The following is a 23,759-nucleotide window of genomic DNA, read 5'->3' on the forward strand; positions in this document are numbered from 1 at the left end:
CTACTAGACAAGGTACTGTGACAGTTGCTTTAGATATACTCTCTCACTTCCAGCAGCTTCGTGAGGTCCATATCAATGGCCCATTTTGCAAATAAGAAAACCGGGGCTCAGAGAGGTTAAATGACTTGTGCAAGATCAAAAAGGAGTAAGTAGAGGCGTCAGAATCAAAACCATGGTCTGCCTGGCTCCAAAGCTCTGCTCTTTCTACTACCCCATGATCTCCTTTCCTGCCCCCTCACTGCTTTTCCTCTTGCCCTCCCTCCCTCTCTTCCTTCCAAAGACTTTACCAAGCACACACCTGGGCCAGGCACTATGCTAGGCATGGTGAGCAGTACCAGATGCAGGGGTCCTGCTCTTACCCCAATTTGGTAGAGATTGGGGGGGGAGGGCAAATGTCCAACCCACCTGGATGGGGAAGGGGTGGTAAAAAACTCCATACACCTGATGACCCTCCCAAATTCTCTCCCTCCCAGGACCACTTTACTGGCAGAGCTAGAAGTGTGTGGCCTCTCTGTGATATCTAGACTAGGTTGGTCACACTAAAAAGCTCTGCCAAGCTAGGAGGACCCCAGGGAAGGGCACAGACAGCACTGCGGTCATGAGCCCAGGATGTGGAATCAGGCAGGCCTGGGGCTGACTCTTAACTGTGTGGCTGAATGAATGTGACGCTAGCCTCACAGGGCTACGGTGGGGCAGGATGCAGGGCCTGGTGCACGCGCGCTCAGCCCACTGTGCCCTTCCTCTGCACTGCCTGACTCTCCCTCATGGTGGGCACCGAAATCCACGGCTCAACTCGGAGCAACAGCTCAGAGAACAGGGAGCACCTTCAGAGCCGGAGTGGTGGAGGAGAACCTATTGCTGGTGAAAAACTGGGGTCTGGAGACAGACAAATCTGGGTTCCAATCCTGGCTCTGCCACCTCCTAACTCAGTGCTTTTGGCCAGGCTGCTTAACCTCATCAAGGCTTTTTCCTTATCTGTAAAGTGGTGATACAAGTATCAAGTATCCACATCACAGTGTGGTTGGGAGACAATCCACATAAAGGGGCCTGGGACACAGTAGGCGCTCAATAAACAGTCACGATTTCTGCAATCATAATTATCACTCTTATCATCATCATCAACATCATCAGCATCCTCCCCTGCATCCCACTCTGGGAGAGGGCACCTGACTCACTCTGACCCTTACAACAGTCTGAGGGCGGAAGCACCATTATCTGCACTTTTTGGGGAAGAAACCAAGGCCTCTACCAAAGGTCCTGGAGGGACTCAGCTTCCCCTAGGCCAGGTCAGGCTGGCTTACGATGTGGCCTGGGTCAAGTTACTGTCCTCTCTGGGCCACACTCTTCCAGAGGGAGTTTGTCCAGTTCTGAATCTCAGCCAGCCCGGAGGAGTCAGATCACAGGGCCCAAGGTGTGGCCAGCTCTCCTTGTATGTGCATCGATGGCAGGAAAGCAGAAAGCACCTCATCTCCAGAGACCCCCTGGCCTTGTCTGTCTGCCCCAGTTCCTAAATATCTCCTCCTTTGGGGCACTTGAGGGGGAAAGGAGGCTCTTCCTCTTGAGGACACTGGAGTGGACATCTGGCCAGTGGACTCGGGCAACCCTGTAGCCGAAGGTCATTCTCCGTGGCCCTAGGCACGGGACTGCCTGTACCACTGCTGTCCTGAAGTAGACATGCTCTGTCTCTGCTGAGGGGTGATGTAGAGGCTAGATTTGGCTGGGTTCACAGTTTGCTCCAAACTCATCCTCCCATCATCCTTCTGTCATGGGACTTTCTCTCATGTCCCTCACACGAACCTGACTATACTCCTCTTCTGCTTAAAACCCCTCCACCCCTCTGAGAGAGTCCCAGCTCCTTATGCTGCCTGTTCTGCCCCTGCTGACCGACCTCTCTGCCATACCGTTTCTCATCTCTCCCCTCCAGCCAGTCTGAACTGCAGTTGCCCCGCACAACATGGGTTTTAACTGTGCAGGTCCATTCATATGCAATTTTTTTTCAATAAATACTATAAATGTATTTTCTCTGCCTTATGATTTTCTTAATAACATTTTCTTTTCTCCAGCTTACTTTACTGTAAGAATACAGTATATAATATATATAACATACTAAATATGTGTTATTGACTTTGCGTTATTGGTAAGATTTCCAGTCAACAGGAGGCTATTAGCAGTTAAGTTTTGGTGGAGTCAAAAGTTATACATGGATTTTCAACTGTGCAAAGGGTCAGCGGCCCTAACCCCCATGTTGTTCAAAGGTCATCTATATTTGTATTTCCCCAAACACACTCTACTCTCAGGCACCTCTAAACCTGTGCTTACTGTACTTCCTACCTAGAACACCCTGCCCACCCTTGTCTATCTGGTAAACTAATATTCATCCTTCAAAACTCAGTTCACATACACATGTATTGCCCTTGACTGCTGGCAAAGATGATAGCGCCCGAAAGTGAGAAAGAATGACCTTTTAAATAAACTGGATATCCACTCATAGAAAAGGAGTGTCGACTTCTATATCACACCACGCATGAGAATCTATTTCAAGTGGGTTTTAGATCTAAATATGAAAAATAAACAATTAAGTTTTTAGAAGATAACAGAGAATATATCCATAACTTTGTAATAGGCAAAGAAACAGGATTCAAAAAGCATTCTCTATAAAGAACATGACTGACAAGTTCGACTTCATTATATTAAGACTTTCTTCAAAAGATACCTTTAAAAGAGTGAGAATAAAGGCCACAGAGTGAGAGGAGATATTTGAAGTGTGTATCCAACGAACGCTATCCAGAATATTTTTAAGCTCCCACAAATCAATAAGAAAAAGAGCAGACGATCCAATAAAAAACTGGGAGAAAGACTTGAACAGCCATAAAAAGCTTATCCAAATGGCCAATCAACATATAAAAAGGCACTGGACCTCATTAGTCATCGAGGAAATGAAAATGAAAACCACAATTAGATATCACCATATCTAATATCGGTAATGTTAGTAAGGACTGTGGAGCAACAGGAGGGTGTACTGGTGGCACACTTTGGAAAATTATATGATGGTATCTACTAAAGCTAATTATACACAATTTTATGACTCAGCAATTGCAAACTTAGGTATTTACCCAACAGAAAAGTATATCTAGTGCATCAAAAGACACGTGCAAGAATATTCATGGCAGCACTATTCATTATAACCTCCAACTGGCATCAACTCAAATATCCATCAATAGTAGAATGGATCAACTGTGGTATATCCACACAATGAAATACTATACAGGCAGGAGAATGAATAAAATAAAACTTCCTATAATAACATGAACGAATCTTGCCACTGGAATGCTGATTGAAAGAAGTCAGCATCGAAGAGCACATATCAATGGTTCCATGTGTACAAAGTTCAAAAACAGGCAACGCTAATCAATGAGAGAAGTCAGGAAAGGAGTTACCCCTGAGGCAGTAGTGACTGAAAGGGGACACAAGAAGGGGTTTCTTGGGGTCCTAGAAGGTTCTATTTCTTGACCTGGAGGGTGTGCCCACTTTGTGAAAATTCATAGGCTATATTCTTCTCATCTTTCTGTATGTACATTAGTTATATTTCAACTTACAAGTTTATTTTAAAAATGGACAAAAGCCTTCGTTCCAGTGTCTCCCCTGCCCCCTGGGTTGAGGCGGTCGCTCCTTCCTCCGTGAGCCCCTTTCATTTGTACATGTCTCTGACGCACATTCCAACTGACTACCCCTCTACTGAAAGCTGCTGCAGCACCTCCCGTGTACTGAATGCCCACTCTGTGCCAGACCCCGTGCCAAGAGCCTCACTTCACCCACACCATCTCATTCAATAACAGCCACCATTAAGTAAGGTGCTGGTGCACTCTCGCTGCTGGCACGATGCCGTGTCAGTGTGCATGAAGCATTCCAGGTACACGCATCATCTCGTGTAACCCCGATGGGCTTCGGCCATTGCCTGAGGAAGTGGAGGCATGGAGATGTTCAGCGTCTTGGCCAAGGGCATGCAACTGTGAGGTAGGAGAGTCTGCCTCAAACCCAGAGCCCACGCACTTACATGCAACACATCATACAGCCTCCCCGGGATAAGACATTACATGTGGCTGGATACACACAGGTGATTTCTATGGCCGGGCAGGAATCATATGTACACCTCAGAGGGGTGGACAGACCAGGATGGTGACCTGCTCCTTCGATGGACAAGTATCTATGCAACCAGATAGAGCCTCACCTCCTACAGGAAGCTTCACTGAGGCTCTCAAGTTGGATTCAAAGCTTCCCCAGGGTTCCCACAGCTCCTTCCCCAAGCCTCCCCATCAAAGCTGTGTTGTTACTATCCATTACATGCCTGTCCTGGCACTCGATTAAATATTGGGTCTTTTATGTCTATACCTCCAGTACTCGCCAATGCATGCTACACAGTAGATATTAAACACATGTGGAAGGAAGGAAGTGAGGGAGGGAGGGAGAGAGGGAGGCAGACAGAGAGGGACAAGTACAGAGAAGCTCTTTGGATCAACTAGGAACTTCATTAACTGAGGTCAGAGCAGTGAAGTTTTTCATATCCCAGACGGACATCAGTTCCAACCCTTGAGGTGTGGAGTGGCAGGACCACGTCATCTTCCACCCTATAGTCTGTCCCCCTGGCTGCCTCCAGCCTTTTCTCAAGGTTACAGCCAGCCATTTGGCTCCCAGAGGCTCTGCTCAGCTCTTCTCTGCCTCTCTCCCCCAAGTGCCTGAGTTCTACACTTAGCGCGAGGCTAGCCCTACCAAGAGGTAAGGAGGATACCACGGAGGGCCCTACCTACATGGAGGAAAGCATGCCCGGTTCCAAATTACTTACTGCAACCCTGCCGCCTTTCTATGTTGGGAGCCACTGACAGTTCTCCAGCTGCAGCCTGAGCCACAGTGCCAGGTGCAAGCAGGCTAGCCCATGGCAGGCAGGGTGAGGGGAGAACCCTGGCCATCTGGAGCAGAGAACACACCTGGCAGCTATCCACATATCTGGAGTGATGACCCAGGTCCATTGCCAGAGGAAGAGGGTAACCTGGGACCCCTTCACCTCTCCTCCATGCCTGGAAGCTTTGATCTCACAAGTGGTTTATGGCCCCAGCACCCCTCTCCCCAATCCTGCCCCACCCCCAACCCGATCTTGATGCTTCGGTGCAGCTGGTTGTACAGGGGGAGTTGGCGGCTCCCTGGGGTTGAGCCTGGCTGGCCTGCTGTGAGTGGCTCCAGCCTCTCTGGGCTGGGCGGGCTGAGCCCTAAGCAGCCTTGTTTATCCCTGGGAGGAATGATGGCTTTCCCTGAGCAATGACATCTTGGAAACAGCCTGGCTCCACAAACAACAACAAACATCCCAGCCTCAGCCCCAGCTCCAGCTTGCATGAGAAGTGCCTGTGTAACAGGTTGAAGGCTGCTTCCCTGCTGAGCCAGACCTTGGCCTTGACCAACGATTCTCGGAACCCAAGAAGAGGAAACGGTCTGCAGAGAATCAAAGAAACCGATGGCTGGAAGGGGCTCGGCAATAGCTGGTCCAGTCCCTGGTTGCTCCAAAGGGGAAATTGAACCAGAGGGGAAAAAAACGTATTTGCCTGAGATCCTCCAGTGGGCAGGGACTAGAACGTGCCTCAGTCTCCAGCCTATTGGCCAAAGGCTTTCTCTACTGCACACGCTGCCTTTTCAGAGGGGAGCCGGGCTCTTGCCAGTAAGCCCAGAGATCCTAGAAAGGAACGTGTCACCGGGGAGTCCAAAGAGAAAAGGAGAACCAAGACGAAAGCCAGGTACTCTGACTCATCCGGTTGCTGTGACAGGGAGAGACCTGAGCTGGGGAGCCGGAGACCTGGGTCTTATCCGCACTGTGCTGCTGAGTCGCATATAGTTACAAGCAAGCTCGAAGTTTCAAGCAAGTCCTTGCTCCCCTGCCTCAGTCCCCTACCATGTCCAGAGGCAAACAGACTCAGCCATCTCCAGGGCCTTGGAGATCAACTAGAAAAAGTTCTAAGGATTTCCAGAAATCCAGCTGGGCACGGGCACTGCTATCCTCAGCTGTGCCTCTTCTGGGGGAGCCAGAGAGACCACTGGCCACCCCCAGATCCACCTCCCTGGTTGGTACCATCTGAAGGAGGCCCAAACTGTGCTCCAAGCCACTGTAGTCTGTGCAAAAGACCATGAGCATTGCATTCAGACCAGCCAGGGCTGCCCCTTCCACCCTCCATGGCCCAGGCCACGGCGTGAACACCGTGCCAGCCCAGCAGGAACCCTGGGAGGGCTCTCTCTGCGGCCTCATCCAAGCTGAAGCCAAGAGTCTCTCTGCTTCACTTCCTGTCAATTCCATCCTCCAACCCCCTGGTCCTGTGGAAGCAACACTGACACGTGTCAGCAGAGTCGATCACTGAGGCTTCCCCACCACATCCCCACGCCCAAGCTGCTCTCATCCCAGTGGGTGGCTGCAATTCAACTCAGGGTCCTGCAGCCAACACAGGCTGACTCTGAGAATGCCACTGCCACTGCTCCCGGGGCAGGAGAGCGGCTGCTCCAAAGGGATTCCTTGCCAGGCCCTCAAGTTAGTCATGCCCACTTTCTGCCAGGCCGAGCTAGGAGATGGGTAGAGAGCTGATTTGGACATCAGTGCTTATCCCCAAGTAAAACCTATCCTAGCCCTTTCCTCCCGTGTCCTGAGCCCCAGATCCCACATAAAGAGGACATGAAGCAACCACCGTGTGGGGGCCACCACCAATGGACAGACATTGCAACTGAAGTAATTGCCCTAGTTGGGACAGTCTGGGTGGGATTAAGACCTAGAGAGGAGAGAAGAGAAGAGCTTTCCACAGAGCAGAAACATGTGCAAAAGTAAGAAAGCTGGGAGTGGGGTGGTTTCCTTGATACCAGGTACTCATAATCAGAAGCCCCATCAAAGCCCTAGAGACTTCCCAACAGGGCGCGCGCCTCAGCCGCCTCCATCTTCACCATTTTCCTGCTGCTTCAGATGCCAGGCTGGGCCTGGAGCGAGCCCTGCTCTAGAGCTTGGCTCCCTGAAGGGTCCGCCCTGGGCTAAGCCATGCCACGTGCTAGGGCTGGGCAAGAGGGGAGGTATCCCTTGGCTGGGCATGGAGGACTCCAGGGGCCCTGGTGGAAACTTTGACTATGGCCGCAGTGCCCTGGCTGGGATCCTGCGGGCATTGGTGGGGCAGGCACTGCAGCTCCTTCCTTCCAGGAGATACACCCACTCAAACTATCTTGAGAACAGAACCTGATAGCCCCCAGCCATTGGGCCTGAGGGCAGCAGGATGTGGAAAGTTTTCAGTGAGGGGCCTAGTGGCCCCGTACTGAGCTAGGCATCTCAAGCCAGGAGAGCCAGATTCACAGCTGAATTACATAGCTCAGGTTGGGGTAATGGCACCCACATATCCTGTCCTCACTGTTCCAGGAGGTAGACGTGGACATAGACTTGCTGTGTGAACCTGGACATGCTCCTCCCCTCTCTGGACCCAGGCTCTTCCTCAGCCCTGAGGTCCCAGGTACAAGGACTCTTCCTGGACACCTCAGGACAAGAGTAGAAACACAGGGCCTCCAAGTTGAGAAAAGAATTGGCCTCTGCCTGTTTACAGTGGCACTGTGGGGTGAGCAGGTCCCTAACCATTACCTTCTTCCTTACGGGTCTCAACTGGAGCCTGGGAAGCAGGTGCAACACCTTTCCCAAAGGGCTCGGGAGACAGAGCATCCCTGCTGTGCTTCCAGTGGACATTTTAGCAAGTCTCAGGGATCAGAGGCAACACTCCCCAGGGACAAGCCCCTGAGACCCACCTCCTCCCCTGACATGGAACTAGGCAAGAGCAGCCATCCGTGGTGCCTGGTGTGCAGTCAGCATCCCTTACACGATCACCAACACCACAAGCGGAGCGCTCCCTCCCCAGGCAGTGTCCCCACTCCTAGTCACTAAACATTCCTTTCTCCCAGAAGGAAATGCTGGCTGACCAGCCTGAAAGTGGAAGGCAATACACAGTGGAAGCATGGCCCCCTCTCTCTCTCTCTCTCTCTCTCTCTCTCACACACACACACACACACACACAGCTATCTCAGAGCAGAACACACAGTTGGGTTACAACATACCCATCAATGGCTGCCCTGGGGAAGAAACAATAGAAACAGGGGCATGGGGTGGCCTGGACCAGAGCCCCCCACCCACCCGCCCACCAAACACACACCCTGTCTTGGAGGCACCTACCCAGCACACTCCGGCAGGGAGCCAGGCGACTCGGGGCTGCCGCTTCTGCCAGCCCGCCCGCCCGGGTCTCTGCCCAGCTCCTCCTGCAGGCGGACCGGCGGGCGGGCGGGTAGCCGTGTTGGTGGCAGCTCCTGGCGGCCGTGTCAAGCGGCTGCCTTCCCAGACAGAGCTCCTTTGTGTCAGCAGAGCTATTTATGGACTTACCCAAGTTCCCCAGGGGAGCGATACCTGCTGGGAAAAGCAGAACCAAATGACCAGGTTCCACCTCCCACATCTAGGTAGCATTTTCAAAACCCTTGCATCACCCGTCCCTCCTCCTCTTCCTCCTTGCCCTCCTCCTCTTCCTCCTCTTCCTCCTCCTCCTCCAGCGCCCTTCCCAAACACACACCCTGTCCAGCCAGCGGCGGCTGCCACTCTGGAGAGAGGCTGAATTTCTTTCTTCCATCAAATAGAAAACTCTGTGATTTCCCAAGCCACTTTCATCCAAGGAGTCTGAGATGTCTTGAGAAAGAGTCCTCAGCCAGCTGGTCCTTCAGCCTTCGAGGGGCCCGGCCAGCTCCTGGGTTATACCTTCACACTCGTGGGCTCTGGCTCCCCTGACGCCCCTCCTCAGGACCCAGGCTGGCCCCTGAAGTGCGGCTCTAGAGGCAGAGGCATCCATCACTCACAGCGGCACTCTCTGGCACTGGGATCCCAAGCCGGCTGCACCCCACTCACATCCTAAGGGCTCCCCCTGCGGGGGCAACACAAAGCCACTGGCCACCGCTCTGGCAGGACAGAGCCAATCACTGAGGCTTCCCCCACCACACCCCCACGCCCAAGCTGCTCTCATCTCAGTGGGTGGCTGCAATTCAACTCAGGGTCCTGCAGCCAACACAGGCTGACTCTGAGAATGCCACTGCCCGAGGGTGGGGGAGTGAGTCACCTCCCAGCAGCCCCAGCCAGTGCAGCCGGACACACGCTTTTATTTAGCGCGTTTGTGTGCACCAAACTCTGGGGGATCGGAGATAGACAGAGCTTGGGGCTTCCTCTGATGGCACCTTACAACAGCCCAAGAGTGAGGGCCACAAGTCAAGGAGACATCTCGAACTGAGGGACCATGGGGAGGCAGAGAAAAGAGCACGGGATTGGGAGGTGAGGGTCCCCAATTCTAGTTCTAGCTGCAGCACTAGCTGGCTGGGTTCACTGAGCAAGTCCCTGCTCACTCGGACCCTTGGTTTCCTCAACTGTAAATTGGGACTGACAACCCTTGACCTGCCCACCCGTGGGATTAACAGAGGATTCAGTGATCCCATACCATGCACTATTCTGAGAGCTTGGCCTTCATTAATTCATTTAATCCCCACGAGCACCATGTCAAGCAGGGACTATTATCGCTTTATTTATAGATGGAGAACTTGAGGTAGAGGATGGCAGAGAAAGTTGCCCACAGTCACACAGTTAGTTGGCTGTGGAGCCAGGACTGAAGAGCACTCGGTCCAACCTCAGGGTCCCCACTCCTAGCCACCGCGCTGGCCCACTACTGCAGGAAGCCGCTTTATCAGTACAGGGCTGTTTGGTGCCATGGCTATGGCCACTGCAATTGGTTGCCTGATGTCAACCAACACACCTTGGGCTGAGCCTGGGGCTCAGGCTGGGGGGTGCCCATCCCATAGCCAGCTCCAACCTGAATGTGCTTACTACTGGAGTAGCAGGTACCCTGAGATGTTGGCAGGAAGAGCCCCATCCTCTTTCCCACCCCACCTGATCTTGGCCACCCTGGACTGAAGTGCTGTCCCTCCGGCCCCTACCCTCCCTATTACTAGTCTCAATGTCTCCAAATGTCAGTCTCTGCCTGTCTCCTGGCCCCTATCTGGCTGACTCTATTCCTGTCTTTCTCACACATACAAGCATACGCATGCGTGCTGGTATAAGTAAAAATCCTTAATCAGAGTTGCCTCAGAACAGCCCTTATCAAGTCAGGCAGTTACAAACTCTAATCAGCGCTTTGTCTTGTCCCTGGAGGCAGAGCCAGGGCAGTTCTTGCCGGAAGTTTCCAGATTGGAAGGCTGTCATCCTAAAGGCTCCTGGGAAGCAGGGCCCACCCTTGTCCTGGGAAACTAAGAAAGCGAGTCTCAAGAGATGGCCAGTTCCAACAGGAATGTCTAATTCTCAGTGGGGCTGATGGGTTCCAAGATGAAATTTCTGGTGCTTAGAATAAGACTTAGGGTAGAGAGCCTGAATAGAGGGGAGTTCCAGAGCACTAATTATGTGCCAGGCTCTAAGCGGGGCCCTGGGGACTGGGCCCTGAACTCACAAGGCTGAGCATCCAGTGAGGGAGATAGACATCACCCATGCAGTCAGATTAATGAGTCCATAATTAGACATTGTGTCACGATGGGCAGAGCAGCTCTGCCAGAACAGGGCGCTGGGTCCAAAGCAGATCCAGAATGCATTCATCAATGCTCTAGTCCACAAGGTTCATCAGGAAAGGGCAGAGCAGCCAATGCTCTCAGGCACAGGTTCCAGCCAGGCTGGGAGAGCATCTAGTGGGAGACCCCAGGCAGCCACTGCCTTCTGCCTCCCCATAGTTCCAGACACAAATCAGAGGAGCCTGGGCCCTTGCAGTGCACAGCCTGGGGCAGGATGTGGTAGTCACTGACAACCAGGCTCTCTAAGCCAGAGGATCCTGGGAGATCTTTCACTCTTATTCTCCATTTACAGCCAGTGAAACTGCAGTCCAGAGAGCGAAAGTGACTTTTCCAAAGAAACAGCAACTGAGTGGCAGGGCTGGGACCAGAGACTGCAATCTCCGAGTCCCATGCTCCTCACATCACGTCCGAATGCTTCTCAGACCTACATAAGTGAAGATGCTGTTCAGTATAGGAGAAATTGGGATCTAGGGAGCAGCAAGATCTAAATGCCCCATAGGCCACAGGGATCGGCACCTGGGCCCCCAGGGCCTGGGCCCCATTTACTGATCTACACATTTTATTTACCAAATACTTCTTTGACACTTACTGTGTATCAGCTCTGCTCAAAGCACTTCCTGGTTATTAACTCATTAAATCTTCATAACCTGACCAGATATGATGTCTAATGTCCCCATTTTATAGATGAGTAAACAGAGCACAGAGATATTAGGAAACCTGCTCAAGGTCACACACTAGCAAGTGCATAGCTTCAGATCATCAAGCCAAATCCACCTTCCACTCTGCCCTGCACTACTGCAAAGGCAGCCTATGGAACAGACGAGCCCCTCAGCTATACTGAGAAGCCGGCTGGCTGGCAGCAGCTTCCAGAGCTGGGACCAGGGACGGTCAGCAGGGATCCAGTGTGTGTACATCTCATGTCTTGGGGTACAGCTCCCCCAGGCAGAACCCAAGGCTCAGACGAGGCTCTAGGGATTCATGGCAGCAGCAGGAAGTAACACAGACACCCCAGACGGGCCGCTCTGCTGCAGCCTGTGACAAAGCAAGGTTTCCACCATCTTCCTTTACTGCCCCCACTGCATTAAGCCTGGTACACCCAGGTTTGTGTTCCCAAGATTCCACCACGAACCCTGCACAGATGAAACCCACCCACCTTTCCCCTACAGACAGCACCTGGGGGAGGCCGAGCCTTGGCAATGCCCTCCTCGAAGAAGGAAGGTACCTGCCAAGGCTTTCATGAACTTCCCTATCCTGGCTCCTGATCCAAAGTCCACTGTGATTTTGTTCCGAGCTGGGGAGGAGGAGGATGTTGCCATGGCAGAAACAGCACAAGCCAAGGAGAGGTATGGTCCTAGGAATGCCAGAGCCTATGATGGACTAAGACTACCCCCAGACCCCACCAGTAGCTGCTCAGGTTTTCATTACCCCTGGACAATGAAAAGGCCAGGCCTGCGCTTGGCTGTCTAGGGTAATGGAAGCCTGAGCCGGGACACACCAGCCCCAGCTTCTACAGAGACCTGCCCCTGCCCCAACCTGCTATAGAAAAGGGTGATGACCCTGAGCTTCCCTGTGAAACTGGGGAATTATCTATGCTCCCACCCAGCCCATGCTTTGAATCTGCTAACCTACTTAGGAAGTTCTGGGCTTTTACTCACTGGGTCTCATAGCCCTGATTTGGGGGTCTACAGGCTCCATGCTGAAAGGCCCTCCCACCAGAGTCCATCAAGAAACATTGATTCATTATTTTAATAGCCACTGGATCCCTACTGTGTGCTAGAGGCTGTGCTCAGAACTATGGACACAGACCGACAGGGAAGCAGCCTGCTCCTGGTATCTGACTTGGAAAGTGAGCATGGCTGATGCTGGCATTGACGCTGCAAGCAGGGGCTGTCTGGCCTCTACCACCCTAACACCAGGGCAGGGGACACAGTCTCCCACTGCTTGCTACGGGCATACACCTAGCTCTTCCTGGTGGCACTTCCCTTGGTGTTGGGGCACACGCTGCAAGTGGTGAGGTGGGGAGGGACAGAGCAGGTATCTTCAGGTTCAAACTCACAAAGAGATCTGGCTTGTAGTGTGCAGATCCCAGGGCAAGTCCCTTCCCGCTTCTCAGCCTCAGAGGTGTATCTCTAAAATGAGACCACACAGGGATGCCTGAGTCCCACTCCTCCCCTTCAATGGTCAGTCCCAGATATCTCTGAGCTCTCTCACTAAAGAAATAGTTTCAGTCAGTGGTATCTAGAAAGAGCACAGGCTTTGGAATCCACAAAATCTGAGTGTGAGTTATCTTGGGCAGGTCACTTTGATAGCTCTGAGTCTCAGTTACCATGTCTGTACAATGGGGCTATGACAATGGGGCCCCACTGGGCCGTGTGGGGACTAACCGAGGTGGTGTGTGTGGAGTGCCTGGCACACGGTAAGTGCTCATAAATAAGATCATCGTTGTTGTGCTGTTGTTGTTGTGGCTATCATCTGTGAAAGGACAGAATTTATCTTAAGATTAAACGGTAAAGTTAAATGCGATGGTATCTGTCAAGGGTCTAACGGATGAGGGCCCAACATGGTACCTGGCATGTAGTAATAGCTAATAATCATGAAGTTACTGAGCAACAGGCTATTATCATCTCCCCATCTTACAGGTGGGAAAACCAAGGTACAGGAAGGTTACACAACAAAAGAAATGGCAAACGGGCAGCATAGCTCCAATGCCGATGCTCTTAACCTGTACGCTCTGCCCCCGACTCATGTTCTAGAAAAATCTCTCCGCTTGCCATCTGCCTCCTCCTTGGCAACTTCAGGCAGCAAGGACATTCCCAGCCCGCTCATGGGAACTGTATCTCCCAGCCATAGCAAGGAGAAGCCCACATGCAGTGAAAGCCAGGAGACCAAATGTTTCCCTGGAGAGCTGGCCCCGAGAGCTATTGCTGGCTAGATTCTGCTCCAGTCTGGGGCACACATCGCAGTCACCTCGGTAGCCTCAGCTTGACCTTGGGCAGCTGTAGCAGCACAAGATGGCCAAGAGCCATGACCATCTCCCTTGTTGGCTCCAGTCCAATCATCCACATGCTGGCCTGAGATTTCAGGCTTTTGGGAACAATCCTCAACGTACTATGCTCATGCCAGCTCTAGGGACAGGCTGTGTCTTGATTACCCGAGTTCCTGGGAAGTGTTCGGCAAAGAGTAACTGACTCAGGTATGTGGAGGACAGCGCTGTAACCTTGGCTGCTAGATGTAGTTCACCCATACACGCTCCCAAGTCCACCCCCTACTTGGATGGTTGGGCCTAAGCTCAGGCCATCAAATCAGAAGCCATAATCTTGGTACTTCTGGCAGCTATACTGCCATCACTAAGAGAGTGAGCCAACCCATAAGCAGGTAGAACCAAGAGATGGAGGAAGTGAGGCAAGTTCTTGGTGATATTGCTCAAGGCCCTGAACCCAGCTATGCCTGAAGGCTGCCCTCCCTAATCCCATAAATTCCATTTCCTGGCTGAAGCTAATTTCAGTTGGGTTCATGTCACTTGCAACTGGAAGATTCCTGACTAATGCATACTGTATCACCAGTACTTAGCCCGGTGTCTGACATACAACAGACACCTTGAAATTATTTGTTCACTCATACAGTCATTCAACAAACATTCCGTAGTGAGAAAGTGACCAGGTTTGCTCTTTAGGAAAAGTCATCTTGGCTACTTTTTAGAGAGGTGACTAAAGGGACAGAAGAAGGAACAGGGAGATTCACAGTTTGGCATACAGTAGTCCCAGGGACAGCGATGAGGCCTGAAGGGGGAGGCTGAACAGAGGGAAAGGGAGTAAGGAGAAGATTCCCAACTCTGAATTCACTGGGGAACATTTGATGATCCCATCTCCCCTCTGGTCTTTAGTCTCCTAATCGGTTTCACTTCCATGATTCTAGCACCCCATGCCTTCTCCTGCTGTCAACGGTCACATTTTTACTGAAGGGTACTGCAGTCAGGGTTGGATTTGACAAGCAGGGAGCATAGTGTAGTGGCTAAGACCAGGGGTCCTAGAGCTAGACATCTGGATTCAGATCAAGGCCTACACCTTCTAGCTATGAGACCTATACAACCTACTTAACCTCTCTGCTCCTTTGTTTCTTCATCTATAAAAGAATAATAGTGTTGGGCAGATGACATGTTATAGCAGAAGGAAAAAGCACATTTGATAAATATTAGGTGCCATTATCCTATTTATATTATTATTATTTGTAGTAGGAAATCCAGAAAGAGGAAATTGAACCCAATTCCAAAAATTAATAAAAAATTTCCCCAAGCTAAGGGAAGACTTGAGTCTTCAGACTGAAAGGGCTGAAGTTAGTACCAGGGAAAATTAGCAAAAGAGAACAACTAGAAATAATCTGACGAAATTTCTAAATTCCAAAGATTAGAAAGCGAAATCCTGCTCATTTCCATGAAGAAATTTTAGAGCATCGAGGGAGCACGGCACTTGTATTCTAGCTGGATGCTGGGACAGAGGAGAGCCGCTGGGGGAGAAGGACTGTTAGTTTAGAATTCTCTACTCAGGAAAAGGGCAAATATTTCCAGACTTACAAAGACTAAGAAAGTATGCCACCCACAGACCCTTTCGGGAAAAATTACTCAAGAAAGCTCTCCAGACAAAAACGAAACAAAATCAAGAAGTCAAGAGTGAGATGACGTGGTATTCGAGAGACTGACAGGCAGTGAAGCCAGAAACATTTATACACTTAACTACTGACAACATAATTGAGAAGTTAAACGCAATTTAAATAAATGATTCTTAAAACATAATAGAACTAATGTTTTAAAACAGTAACAATCAGAAACTAAAATTGTAGATGATTTCAATAATACCGAGGAGACGTGGAGGAAAGCAAAGAGAAGTATGGGAGAGCCGACGACACACTCATTATGGGTAGTAGGAGGTAAGGACACATTATCTTAGATCTAGTGTCATTTCTGACATTGAAATACGTTAGTGAAAAAGGTAAGAATAAAACACTGGCAGACTAGAATTAGGGTGTACAACTTCAGAGGAAATTTTGCAGAATAATGAGGATTGGCCTTGGGATGTTCACTACTACTAAAACATATTATGAAGCTACAGTAACCAAGGCTCAGCCTGATATAGGATTAGACAGATTAACGAGAGGGACAAGAGCATGGCCTATAACAAAAGGAAGGACAATTCAAAACATAGGTTTGGAAAAACCGATTAACTGGAAAGAAAATTCATGAGAGTTCCATCTGACACCAGGCATTAAATTAATTGCAGATAAATCGAAAATATGAATGTAAAAAATAAAAGGATAAAAGTACTTGAATAAAATATAGAAGAATATTCTTTATAATCTTGTAGTAAGAGAGGCCTTAGAAAGTATAGCCTTCTACTCACCCCCTCCCACAAAAAGGCTTGATTATAAAAAAGTGTTAATTTCTGAATGATGAAAGGTACTATAAATAAAGTTAAAAGGCAAGTGGAAAAGAAATGGTTAATATTCTAACCATATAAAGGGCTCTTACAAATAAAACGAAAGCCCCAGTAGAAAACTGAGCAACTGAAATGAAATGACGAGCCAAAGAAAAAAATATGTAAATACTAATAAGTGTAAAGAGAAGCTCAATCTCACTAGTAATCCAATAATTGCAAATTAAAATGAAATATAATTTTCATTTCTCATACTAACAAAAAATTAAAAGAGTTTTAACATCTAATATTAGGTAGGGTGCAGGGAGACAGGTACTCTCGTTCATTGTTAATAAGAATGTAAATTATACATCTGCTTAACCTGTCTGTACCTTTCTTTGTTTTCTCAACTGTAAAATGGGGATAATAAGAATAGTTTTGGGCAGATGACATGTTTACACAGAAGGAAAGCATTTGTAAGGCATTTTGGTAGTGTATGTCACATTCTGTCCTGCAGAAAAGTGCAGCAAGGTGTAACATACAGGACACTCTTGGGATGTTTAGAGCAGCATTGCTCGTAATATCAAAACACTGGAAACAATCTGACTGTGAGCATGGGAGCAGCTCAATGAATAATGGTCCACTGTTTACTAAAAAGAAAGAGGGAGAACTTTAGGTACCGGTGTAAAAGATTTATATGGTATATTAAGTTTTAAAAATTAGTTATGGAAACTTTTATATTATATGATACTATTTGGTAAAATAAAACACGCTATCTACATATGTGCATGGAAAACATTTGGAGAGATTACACCAAACTTATAGCAGGTAGCAGTGGCTATTGATGAGGAAAGGGCTTGGGAAATGCAGGATTTTCTTTATTTTATTCAGTTCACTAATGTTTTGGATTTTCTGTACAAGTTTTATACAAGTATATTATCGAAGAACATATGTAATGCTAAATAATATTTCTATTTGTAATATAAATTTAAAATGTTAATTTCCTAAAATAAGTTAAACAAAAAATTTGCAAGATCTTTAAGAAAAAATTTTTTTACAAAACTTTACTTGGGGAATCCTAAAAGAAGATTTGCATAAATGAAGAGACATAATCCAATTCCTGGATTAAAAAAAAAAACAGTATTGTATAGACTTTAATAGTCCCCTTTTTATTTATATTTTTAATGTAAATATAATCAAAATCTCAATGAGATTTTGGGGCAGAGGCAGAGAGGAGGTGGGGACTGAATAAAATTATACCAAATTTCATTTAAAAGAAGAAATATGTGAGGATAGGAAATAAATTTTTTTAAAGAAGAATGAGAGGGTACTTATGCTAACAATGTAAAAGCATTGGAACAAATAACTGCTTGGAAAAAATAAAAAGCATTCTGCCTCATACTATATGCCAAGGTAAACTCCAGATGGACTAAAATGTTAAAAGTTGAAAAATAAAACCGTAAGTTCAAGGGAGGGGCAGTGACTATTATATAATCTGGGGCTGAGAACCACAACACCAAAGGAAAAAATATTTTTAAAAATTTATAGAAATTATATTAGTCATCAGAAACCAGAATTCACAACCACAGTGAGATACTACTTCCCACCCACTAGGATGGCTCTAATTTAATGGAAAAATAACAAGTGGTAGAGAGGACGTGAAGGAAATAGAATCTTTATACACTGATGGTGGAAATGTAAAATTGTGCGACCACTTTGGGAAACAGCCTAGCAGGTCCTCAAAAAAGTTAAACATAGAGATATCATTTGACCCAGTGATTTCACTCATAGGTATATATACAAGAGAAATGAAAACATATATCCACATTAAAACTTTCACACAAATGTTGATGGCAGCATTGTTCATAATAGCTAAGAGGTGAAAGCAACTGAAATGTTCATCAACAGATGAATGAATGCATAAATAAAATGTGATAGATCCCTACAATGGAATATTATTCGGCCATAAAAAGAAATGATCCATGCTATAATATGGATGAACCTTGAAAACATCGTTAAGTAAAAGAAGTCAGTCACAAAAGACCAAATATTATATGATTCTAGTTATATAAAATGTCCAAAAGCGGCAAATCTATAGACCAGAAAGTGGATTAGTGGTTGCTTAGGGCTGGAGGAGACGGGGGAATTGGTGGATGACAGCTAAAGGGTATGGTTTCTTTTGGAGATAATGAAAATACTATAAAATTGATTGTGGTGATGGCTGTATGCATCCATGAATATACAAAAAAACCCCAAAACACTGAACTGTATTCCTTAAATGGATGAATATGACATGTGAATATCCCTACAAAGCTGCTACCAAAGCAATTTATAGATATGACTATCTATAAATCAGAAACAACTGTAGTTTAAAAAAAATAATAAAAACAAAAAGCTAACACAAATATCTTTATTATATAAAGAGCTCATGTGAATTAATAATTAAACTATAAACAACCTAATAAAAAAATGAGCAAAAGAATTGAACTGTTGCAACAACATGGATAGACCAAGAGTTCTTATGCTGAGTGAAATAAGTCAGACAGAGAAAGATAAATACCATATGATTTCACATTTATATGCGGAATCTAAGGAACAAAAAGAACAAACTAATCAAAAACAGACTCACAAATATAGTGGACAATTTGGGGATGGTCAGAGAGGAGGGGGTTGCGGGGCTGGGAGAATGGGGTGAAGGGTTAAAGTACAAATTAGTAGCTGATGGATGGTCATGGGAATGGGGAGCATGGCACAGGGAATGCAGTTAGCATTAATGTGTTGGTCAGGTGGAGGGCCCGGGGAGGGAGGGAGCAGTTGGGGGGATCATTTTATGAACTATATAGATGTCTAACCAATGTACTGTATACTTGAAACTAAGAATAATTTATCCAGCAAAGCTATCATTCAGAACTGAAGGACAGATAAAGAGCTTCCAGACAAAAATAAGCCAAAGGAATTTATCACCACTGAGCCAGTATTATAGGAAATGTTGGAGGGACTTCTTTAAGAAGAAAAAACATGTATCAAGAACAGGAATAAAGAATGGTAACAACTACATTCCTATCAATAAGTACCTCAAATGGAAAAGAATTAAGTGCTCCAACCAAAAGATAGAGTGGCTGAAAGGATAAGAAACCAAGACCCCTACATATGAAAAGGAAGGGGATGGAAAAAGATATTGCTTTGATGGACCTAGAAGGTATTTAAGTCAGACAGAGAAAGATAAACACTATACAATTTCACTTATATGTGGAATTTAAGGAATAAAAAGAATTGAACTGGCAACTCAAAAAGAGGCAACATTAGTGACTGAAAAGGCATATGAATAAATATTCAACATCTCCAGTAAACAAAGAAATGAACCTACTAAAAACCATAAGAACGCACAATGTTGGTGAGGGTGTGGGGAAATGGACATTCTCTTACCCAGACGGTCTCACTTTGTTCGGGACTGAGGGGTTTCCCAGGAAGCAGTGCTTTCTGTGCTAAACGTGGAAAGTTCTGGGCAAAGCCAGATGAACTGGTCAATTTAAAGTACTGCTTATATGGTACCACTGTTCTGCAGAGTCAATTGGCAATAGGTATCAGGAACCTCTTTAATAAATATATATATAATCTTTAATGCAGAAATTCTATTACCAGGAATTTATTCTAACGAAATATTCATTCATTCAACAAATACTTGTGGAAGGTCAATCATGTTCACTGGATGCTGGAGATAACCCAGATATATATCTACAAGGATGTTTAAATACCAGGTTTTCGTAACAATGAAAAATTGGAAACCACCTAAACATTGAACTTCTGGAGATAATTTAAATAAATCCTGCTTCATCTACATGATGAAATACTCTATAGGCAGTAAAAATGATGTTGAGAACATTTATTGACATGGAAACTTGGATACTCTACATTGTTAAATGGAAAAAAGCAAGTTAGAAAATTGTGTGCACCAGTAACCCCAATTTGCAAATAAGATATATGTATTTGTGTGTAAACAAATGCCTGATAAGATACACCCCAAAATGTTAACAGCAGTTATCTCTGGGTATTAAAATTAAGACTGAATTTCATTTCTTTCTCCTGGTTCATCCATATGAAATGTTTTGTTCATAATAAACATGGATAACTTTTGCAATAACACAAAAAAAAGTCAACTGCATTAAAAACAAACACACAAACAAACACCTGCCATGCCCCATGGAAGAAGGCCCCAAAGAAGGGGTTGTAGATAGTCAAGCATGTGCCCGTGCTTGATCTAGTAACAACAGCTACAGCTACCTTTAGTGAGTACCTTTGGCATGCCAGGCACTTTGCACAGACCATCCCTTTAACACTCACGAGAACCCAATGAGACAGGTGTCCTCGTCTCATTTGATAGATGGTTGCTAGATGACCAACCAGTAATCCACATCTAGTAGGAAACACCGCTGGAATTTGAACCCTGGCCTGCCTGTGTCTAAACCCAGGCCCCTGCCTCTACGTTAGCTGCCTCTGTTCCTGGGGCAGGGCAGAAAAAGGTCCCAGTCCACTAGACACTCTGTCCTGCAGGCCAGTTCCATGCTGGCTCTTGTTCTCCCTCCCTGCAGACAGCCCAGGGGGTCGACAGAAGGACAAATCAGCAAGTGTGGGGACACTAGCAAAGGGAAGGCATGGCGATGGAAGGCCAGCTGGCAGAGGTCAGGGCTCAGGGCAGACTAGACGGGGACTCCTCGCCTGCTGGGCGACTCTCAGGAAGCCCGACCACATCCGGCCCCAGGAATTCCCAGGCCCTGTGCTCCCCCAGAGGCAGTGAGAGAGAACCTCACAAGGCCTGCAGCCGCCCTGCTGAAACAGCAGGAGGAAGACAGCCTGCCATCTGGGACCTTCTCCCTGGGCTTGGCGGCTGCTGGCCAGTCCTTTCCCCTCTCCCAGGCTCCAAGGCCTTCTCTTCTGTATAAGGAGGGGGTGTGAGGGCTGATGGCTCCAGGACCCTCCCAGATCTAAATTCTCTGACTCTAGGGCACTTCCTCACACAGGGCCTGGCAGGAAGAGGAAGGGGCTGAGGCGTCCCACCCAACACATAAAGGTGCCCCCTCCTCTTCCCCTCAGCTCTGTTCCCACTGCTATTTTTAGAACAGATTGCAGGGAGCATCTCTACCAGCCCTGCTATGCTTGGAGCTCCAGGTAAAACACAGCAGCCCATTCATTCCGCTCCAGCAAGAACACGGCAGGAATTTATAGACAAGACAGCCGACTAGACAACCTCTCCCTACACCTTTAGTGAGGCCATTTCTCTTTCCATTACAGCCCAAAGTGGTGACTTACTTTTCCTAATGATGACACAGTTGAGTGACATGACGAAAGCATCGCTAAGATAATCTGTGTCCCTCCTTCTTCCCAACCTGGCAAACTCTTCAAAGGTTATTGAATTCGGGTGATCACTTTGTAAGTTATATAAATGTCTAATTACTATGTCGTACACCTGAAACTAATAATGTTGTATGTCATTTGTAATTTTAAAATTTTTTAATTGTTTTTTTAAAAGTCACCAAAGAGTAGTGCTGGCCTAGAAGGTAGAAGGTTGGGTCCTTGTTCCAGCTCTAGCACCAACCATGCGCCCTTGGCCAAGTTCTCGCCTCTCTCTTGGTCTTAGTTTCTACAAATCAGCTTATTAATCAGTTGATCTCAGTGAAGGAAGAGGGAGCTTTTCAGCTCCACTTTCAAAGATTTTATGGTTCTATCAATTTTCCAGTCACTTGTAAAATAAACACTATATTCCATGATTTGGGGTTTGTGTTGAAGAGAGGTGAAGTAATTTGCCCAAAGTCACACAGCGAATTACCAGCAAAATCAGGATTTTGACCAGGATCTTCGGAATCCTACTCTGGTTTTCTCTGAGGGCAACGGGCTCAGTGAGACGGGGAAGAGAACCACGAAAGTAGTTCTGAACCGGTCTCTTTTCCCTCTGAGGATGCACAGCAAGCAGTCAGCACAGAATACAGCAGAATCCATGACCCTGAAGGAAACCTGGCCAGATTGCTTAATGAACCAAGTGGGGACTTAGGCTCCAGTCTCACAAAGTTGAGATGCAACAGAAAAAGCTCTGAGCCAAGGGAGTTGGGAGACCTGAGTTCTCGTCCTGCCTCTGCCATTAACTTGTCCCATGACCCTGGCCAGCTCACTTTCCCTTTTGAGCCTGAGTTTCCTCATCTAGATTCTAGAACATGAGAAGTTTGAACCACGTGATCCAATTTAATTCTACATCTACGGAGCACCTACTAAGGACCAGGCAGTAACAGAATCAAAAATAAATAAGAGATGACCTCCGCTGGCTCCCAAGGAGCTCATAGTCTTGCAGAGAAGACACGTCTGCCTACAGCTTGTGCTGTGGATGAACAAAACCCTATGGGAACGCAGAGGGGGAGGCATGACTTCTGATGCATGCTTGGGAAAGGTGCATCAGAGAGGGACCAAGCCTTGAAGGTTGAGGATTGCATCTGGCAGGGACAGCAGAGGAGGGCAGGCAACATCGGACAGATGAAACAGCCTAACATGAATGTGCATGGGGAGCTTGAAGGAGAATAATCCAGTGTGGCTGGGGTGCACGGGCAAAGCAGGAGCACAGTGCAACTGCGGAGAGCCTCGAGAGACGAGCTGAGACCTGGGCTCGATTCTGAAGACGACAGTCCCCTACGATGGTTTTGAGGGAGGACTGTGACTACTCAGCCTCCCCAGCCCCTCCCAACTTGGATGGGCCATGATTGCTGGAAAGCAGTAGAACAGAGCAATCAAAAGCAGGTGCTCTGGACCTGGGCCGCCCAGGTTCCAATCTCACTAGCTGTGTGACCTCGAGCAAGTTTCTTAACTTCTCTAAGACTCGGTACCTTCATTTATCACTTAGGTATAATGAGAATAAAGGATAGTGAACCCCATGAAGCTATAGTGAGAATTAAAGTGACAATGTAGGTCAAAAGCTTGGCACAGTGCTAGGCTTACCAAATTACCCAGCATTATTATTCTACCCTTAAACCGAGGATCTGGGAACAATTTGGAGGACGGTGGCCCTATTCAGAGAAAGGCTTGAGGGACGATAAGGTCAAGACAGCATAGATGGTAAGGTTGTGCTGTCTTTGTTAAGAGCTAAGAAGAGAGTAGTAAGATGGCTGAGTCCAAGGGCAAGAAGCTGAAGAAGGCAGTCTACCCAGCCAGACCTGTAGACAGGAGGGTGGGAGGGAGGGGAGCTGGAGAGACTGGAAAACAGCTGAGTATTTTAGGATAGAGTCTGCTTCTTTGGAGGGATATCTGAAATCTAGTCCAGTTGATTCTCAGTTAGTTAGGGTTGAAACTCTAAAGCAGTCAATTAGCAAAATCTAGGCCCAGAACTTGGAGCGGGCTCTCCTCGCTATCAATGGGGCTTGGGTCAAAGTCCTCCTTCCAGACTCTTGCTCAGTGTACTTGGGCCAGGGCCTTCCATCTCTGCCTTTGGCCCATTGTTGCCAGGCATCAAAAGGCTATGTCTATTGGTTCTGAAGGCCAGACTCAAAGGGGGAAGGGGTCTCCCTACCATCCCAGTGCCCTCTGAAGGCCTCTCGTAAGGAGCTTCACCTTGTCTTTCACTTAAGAGTCTTCAAATCTTGTGTGACGCTCTTGGTCTTTTCACCTGGGCCACCCCTCAGGAATATGAACTCTAGAAGTTCATTCTCTACGGTGTAGAGATTATGGCATCTCATTTGTTTG

The 23,759-nt window shown here is 47.5% G+C and overlaps 1 protein-coding gene across 8 annotated transcripts in view; it reads right to left on the reverse strand.

The window, feature by feature from the left end:
* Positions 1–23,759, reverse strand: part of RGS3 (regulator of G protein signaling 3) — a 115,760-nt gene that overhangs the window by 22,575 nt on the left and 69,426 nt on the right. Inside the window, exons 1-2 of one of the 8 annotated variants that reach the window (XM_015593381.2) lie at positions 8,613–9,049; positions 8,429–8,452 (exon numbers count right to left, since the gene is read on the reverse strand). The exons of 3 other annotated variants lie outside the window; for them this stretch is intronic. In XM_015593381.2, the coding sequence (XP_015448867.1) occupies positions 8,429–8,452; positions 8,613–8,669 (81 nt within the window). In that variant the 5' untranslated portion in view covers positions 8,670–9,049. Of the gene's footprint in view, positions 1–8,224; positions 8,538–8,612; positions 9,050–23,759 lie in introns of those variants that run through there. 4 more of the 8 variants (XM_015593383.2, XM_025050446.1, XM_015593382.2 and 1 more) reach the window with 4 other exon arrangements.

Source organism: Pteropus alecto, unplaced genomic scaffold (genome assembly GCF_000325575.1).
Source record: "Pteropus alecto unplaced genomic scaffold, ASM32557v1 scaffold226, whole genome shotgun sequence".
In the NCBI taxonomy this organism is placed as follows: Eukaryota; Metazoa; Chordata; class Mammalia; order Chiroptera; family Pteropodidae; genus Pteropus; species Pteropus alecto.